The sequence below is a fragment of the Hyla sarda genome, chromosome 3, assembly GCF_029499605.1.
Source record: "Hyla sarda isolate aHylSar1 chromosome 3, aHylSar1.hap1, whole genome shotgun sequence".
Taxonomy (NCBI): Eukaryota; Metazoa; Chordata; class Amphibia; order Anura; family Hylidae; genus Hyla; species Hyla sarda.
The window spans coordinates 401,440,550-401,446,837 of NC_079191.1; the positions used below are offsets into that span (position 1 = coordinate 401,440,550).

Consider the following 6,288-nt stretch of genomic DNA (forward strand, 5'->3'; position numbering starts at 1 on the left):
TTAATTTTTTTTCTCATGCTAGATAGGCCCCTTTAAAGACTTTGATTTTGGCCGGTGATCACATGACCCAGTTCCAGTAATGAAACACATGGATGTGGCTGTGCTGGAATAAAACGGATGGTGCTGTAGGACTAGTGAGTGAGCATGATATGGGCAAAAAACAAACAAACCCCGGAGTGCTTCTTTAAGCCTTAAACGCCGTTCTACCAGTGTTTGTGCTTGTATACCAGCCTGCCCTGGTCATTTGTATTCGGGAGTATAGTCTTTACATCAGTCTCTGTAATCTAAAGAAACAACTTGAAGAAAACAGCAGAGTTATATTATAAGGCGAAGTTCACCGGGGTTGGATTTGCTGAGGAAGAGTTGGCTGCGACATATACTAGAAGAAAGAATTTCTGAAGACTGCCACAGTTTCACTAGGCCACTAGTGACACGTCAAAAAAGTCCCAGGGCTAGGGGAGGCTTAAAGGGGTTATCCAGGAAAAAAAAAAATGTTACGTATCAACTGGCTCCAGAAAGTTAAACAGATTTGTAAATTACTTCTATTAAAAAATCTTAATCCTTTCAGTACTTATGAGCTGCTGAAGTTGAGTCGTTCTTTTCTGTCTAAGTGCTCTCTGATGACACCTGTCTCGGGAACTGTCCAGAGTAGAAGCAAATCCACATAGCAAACCTCTTCTACTCTGTGCAGTTCCCGAGACAAGCAGAGATGTCAGCAGAGAGCACTGTTGCCAGACAGAAAAGAACAACTCAACTTCAACAGCTGATAATTATTGGAAGGATTAAGATTTTTTTAACAGAAGTAATTTACAAATCTGTATAACTTGCTTGAGCCAGTTGATATATATATGTCCTGGAATACCCCTTTAAATACTAAACATACAATACTTACTACTTCTAATCCCCTGCAGCTGCCGTGCTGATCCTCCCGCTTCTCCGCAGGTCTTCTCTTCTTCCAGTTTTTTGCTGTCCTGACACCAGGGGTGTAAGCAAGGAGGGTTTTTATGATTTTAACCACCCCTTTCTGCCCCTGTCAACTCTACGGGTGCCATTGATCATCTAGGTTGCAGACAACTTCATGTCTGCAGCCTCTAGAGCAATGTTTCCCAACAATGTGCCTTCAGCTGTTACAAAACTACAACTCCCAGCATGCCCAGACAGCCGTTGGCTGTCTGGGCATGCTGGGAGTTGTAGTTCTGCAACAGCTGGAGGCAAACTGTTTGGAAAGCACTGATCTAGAAGCCTAAAGCACCTTCACTCTTCAGGGCGCATGAGCTACCCATGTGCATCCCATGGAAGGGGACACTCCAGGCCCCTAGTGCCGTGTTACTTACCTGCGTGCCCCCAGCTGTTGCAAAACTACAACTCCTAGCATGCCCCAGACTGTCAAAGGCTGGGAGTTGTAGTCTCACAACAGCTGGAGGCAGACTAGTTGGAAAATATTGGTCTAGTGGCTGCAGGCATGAAGCTGCCTGTGACCTCGAAGATGAGCAAGCTCCTGCAGCCTAGATGTTGGTGACTGCGGGGGAGCTGGGAGAAGGTGAGTATGGCAGGATATCGCTGTGGTCACTGACTTGCAAAGCGGGCAGGTCTCTGTGGGGTCAGGATGGCACACAACCTGGAAGAAGCAAAGACCAGCAGAGGATCAGGAGCCTCTGGACAGCAGCTGCGGAACGTTTTTTTTTTTTGCCCAGAGAACCTCTTTAACTTAACACTGAGAAATCCCTGAGTGGAATCCGCATGCAGCAGCATTATTGACAGAATTCCCCATGGACTGTACTAGCGTCAATGGGGACGTCGCAGATCCACGTGGTCAAGCGCTGATTGATATTGGCGGTGCCCGCTTCACTCAGAGTGTCCACCGGGAGAACTCCGAAATGATGTGTGAATGTACCCTTAACGGTGTGACACGGCAATCTTCGGGTTAACTTCCATGCGAAAAATGTGTTCACATCTCATCCACTTTGCTGGTACTGTATTCTGCTGCCTACTCTGCAACTCCAGGCAGAAAATCTGCAGTCTCTTAGCTCCAGGTGAACATAGCCTAAGATCTTAAAGGGGTACTCCACCTCTAGACATTTTATCCCCTATCCAAAGGATAGGGGATAAGATGTCTGATCGCAGGGGTCCCGTCGCTGGGGACCCTCGCGATCTTGGCAGCGGCACCCCAGACATCCGATGCACGGAGCGAACTTCGCCCCGTGCTGGATGACTAGCAATGCAAGTCTATGGGAGGGGGCGTGACATCTCCCCTATATGGGCCCGTCCACACTGAGAATCTCCGTCGACGCCACCAAAATTGTTGGCGGTAGGACCGTGAGGATGTGCGTCCGTCATCTCCATAGACGGCAATGCAGTCCGGCAGAGTCCTGCCAAAATAATAAATGTGTTCTGTTTCTTGAATTCCCTCCCCGGAAATTCCGCAGTGTGAATGGTGCCGCAGAATCCCTGTGAAAACAAAGGATTTGTGCGACAAAATTCAACCAGTGGAAATCCAGCAGTGTGAACAGGCCCTAACCCAGCCTGTTAGTTAGTTATGCAACTAAGTATTCTTTCCCTATATGAATATCTGGTGACAACCCTGTATACACCAAGGTTCCCCAATATGAGGCCGTCCAGCTTTTGGAAAACTACAACTTTCAGCATGCCCAAAGGCTGTCAGTTTCCGGGAGTTTCTGTTTTGCAACAGCTGGATATTGGGCTATCAGGGCATGCTGGGAGTTGTAGTTTTGCAACAGCTGGAGATCCGGCTGTCAGGGCATGCTGGTAGTTGTAGTTTTGCAACAGCTGGAGATTGGGCTATCAGGGCATGCTGGGAGTTGTAGTTTTGCAACAGCTGGAGATCCACAGTTTGGAGACCACTACTTTAGACCAGTGTTCCCCAACCAGGGTGCCTCCAGCTGTTGCAAAACTACAACCCCCAACATGCCCGGACAGCCAACGGCTGGGAGTTGTAGTTTTGCATGCTGGGAGTTGTAGTTTTGCAACAGCTGGAGATTCGGCTGTCTGGGAGTTGTAGTTTTGCAACAGCTGGGTATCTGGGCATGCTGGGAGTTGTAGTTTTGCAACAGATGGAGATCCGGCTGTCCGGGCATGCTGGGAGTTGTAGTTTTGCAACAGATGGAGATCCGCCTGTCCGGGCATGCTGGGAGTTGTAGTTTTACAACAGCTGGAGATCCGGCTGTCAGGGCATGCTGGGAGTTGTAGTTTTACAACAGCTTGTTATCCGGCTGTCAGGGCATGCTGGGAGTTGTAGTTTCGGTTGGAGGACACAGCTGTCAGGAAGTGTGCAGAGAAGATGCTGTAGTGCCGCACACCTCCTCACTTCCTGGATTGCTCTATCATATATTTACACAATAGTGAAGTGACTGTGCACCACTCTGCCAAGTCACCTGCTCCGGGCACTTCACCTTGACATTGTTCTGGGATAAGCCCGGCCCCAGTGCTCCCAGCTCCGGAATGTACTAGAACTCCCAGTGCACATGATGGGAGCTGTAGTCCTCACACAGTAGGTCACCCATCCATTCCCAGTCACTCACCAGTGTTGTCCTGCACCTTAGGTGACAGCTGCCGGACCAGGAGCGGGATCTTCTCCCATTGGCCTTCGGCCCTGCAGCGCTCGATCTCCGCCTCCAGCTTCAGGTGAGACTGGGACAGTCGGGCGGCCATCGTGTGTCATCCCCGGAGAGGGAATCCCGGCCACTGTACGGAGAACCCTGACACACAGAGACTACTGGCAGCCTGCTCGGCCGGCCCCGCCCACTCCGAGACACTGCGCTCGCTGATTGGCTGCTGACGCGAGGAGGCGAGCGCTGATTGGTTAAAGCCTATTCCCTTGGCCAGACACCTTGTAGTTGTATTAAGCGGCTGATCTCTGTCTCCGTGCAGAGTTCTGCGCAGAAATCATGTGCGATCTATAGAGAGAAGGTTATATACAGGAAAGATCACTATATACAGGAGAGATCATATACAGTGAGAGATCACTATATACAGGAGAGATCACTATATACAGGAAAGATCATATACAGTGAGAGATCTCTATATACAGGAGAGATCACTATATACAGGAGAGATCACTATATACAGTGAGAGATCATATACAGTGAGAGATCATATACAGGAGAGATCACTATATACAGGAGAGATCACTATATACAGGAGAGATCACTATATACAGGAGAGATCATATACAGTGAGAGATCATATACAGTGAGAGATCATATACAGGAAAGATCACTATATACAGGAAAGATCACTATATACAGGAGAGATCATATACAGTGAGAGATCACTATATACAGGAGAGATCATCATATACAGGAGAGATCATATACAGAGAGATCGCTATATACAGGAGAGATCATATACAGAGAGATCGCTATATACAGGAGAGATCATATACAGAGAGATCGCTATATACAGGAGAGATCATATACAAAGAGATCGCTATATACAGGAGAGATCATATACAGGAGAAATCATCATATACAGAGATCTCATCATATACAGAGAGATCACTGTATACAGGAGAGATCATCATATACAGGAGAGATCATCATATACAGAGAGATCACTATATACAGGAGAGATCATCATATACAGAGATATCATCATACACAGGGGAGATCATTATACAGGAGAGATCATCATATACAGGAGATATCATCATATACATGAAAGATCACTATATACAGGAAGATCACTATATACAGGAAAGATCACTATATACAGGAGAGATCACTATATACAGGAGAGATCACTATATACAGCACCCATGTACACGTCTCTACACCCCTCTGTCACCCATGTACACTCCTCTACACCCCTCTGCCACCGCTGTACACTCCTCTACACCCCTCTGCCACCACTGTACACTCCTCTACACCCCTCTGTCACCCATGTACACCCCTCTGTCACCCATGTACACTCCTCTACCACCACTGTAAACCCCCTCTACACCCCTCTGTCACCCCCATATACTCCTACACACCTGTCTCCCATGTACACCCCTCTGTCACCCATGTACACTCCCCTACACCTCTCTGTCACCCATATACACTCCTCTTAACCCTCTGCCACCACTGTACACTCCTCTACACCCCTCTGTCACCCATGTACACCCCTCTGTCACCCATGTACACTCCTCTACACCCCTCTGCCACCACTGTAAACCCCCCTACACCCCTCTGTCACCCCCATATACTCCTACACACCTGTCTCCCATGTACACCCCTTTGTCACACATGTACAGCCCTCTGTCTCCCCCGTATACTCCTACACACCTGTCTCCCATGTACACCCCCTCTGTTACCCCTTTACACCTATATACCCCTGTATTCCTCTTCACTTGTAAAAGGGGAATCTGGAAGCTGATCCTGGTAAAGTGCGGAGCCTAATAGATTTGTTTTGCAGGTTTAATGGTGAAGAGTTGTGGCTGGAAGAAATGGTCAGGATGGTCCGGACCAGATGAACGACGCTGATCAGAGAAGACGTCACATGTGAGTTGCTGTATAAAGCAGCTCTTTAAACTACATACCCACCGATAAATAGATATTGGAATTTGTGTGCATTGCGGCTTTTTTTAAAACATTATTTTATTTTTTTGCTCGTCAACTTCGGTCAGGGTGCCCCGTGAAATGTTTTTTTTTTTTTTGGAGGGGTGCCCCGAGCCGAAAAAGGTTGGGATACACTGGCATACAGGATTTAGTCAGTAACAGTATGATGGTAATATGTATGGTGATAATATTCCTCCTTTTATAGTGCCATTATTGTTAATATCAGTCTAAGTATAGAGGACTTGGTCAGTTACAGTGTGATGGTAATATTTCCTTTCCGCCCATACTATTGTTACTTGGTAAATGTATGACTTATATTGACATATTCAGTATTATAATGCATGGAAAACTGACACATATATAAATGGCTCTAGTATAGTGAAATACAGTAGCAATTTATTTCTTCGAAATATATATCGAGATCATTATGTACAGGACAGATAATCATATACAGGAGAGATCACTATATACAGGAGAGATCACTATATACAGGAGAGATCATCATATACAGGAGAGATCACCATATACAGGAGAGATCACAATATATAGGAAAGATCACTATACACAGGAAAGATCACTATATACAGGAGAGATCATATACAAAGAGATCACTATATACAGGAGAGATCATTATATACAGGAGAGATCATTATATACAGGAGAGATCATCATATACAGGAGAGATCACTGTATACAGGAGAGAGATCATTATATACAGGAGAGAGATCATTAT

General features: G+C 46.4%; 1 protein-coding gene across 2 annotated transcripts in view; it reads right to left on the reverse strand.

Annotated features, from left to right (window-relative positions):
- Nucleotides 1–3,751, reverse strand: part of TTC7A (tetratricopeptide repeat domain 7A) — a 532,144-nt gene extending 528,393 nt beyond the window's left edge. The window contains exon 1 of one of the 2 annotated variants that reach the window (XM_056568084.1): nt 3,540–3,751. In XM_056568084.1, coding sequence (XP_056424059.1) covers nt 3,540–3,669 — 130 coding nt within the window. In that variant the 5' untranslated portion in view covers nt 3,670–3,751. The remainder of the gene's footprint in view (nt 1–3,539) is intronic. The other variant, XM_056568088.1, reaches the window with a different exon arrangement.
- Nucleotides 3,752–6,288: the final 2,537 nt, after the last annotated feature.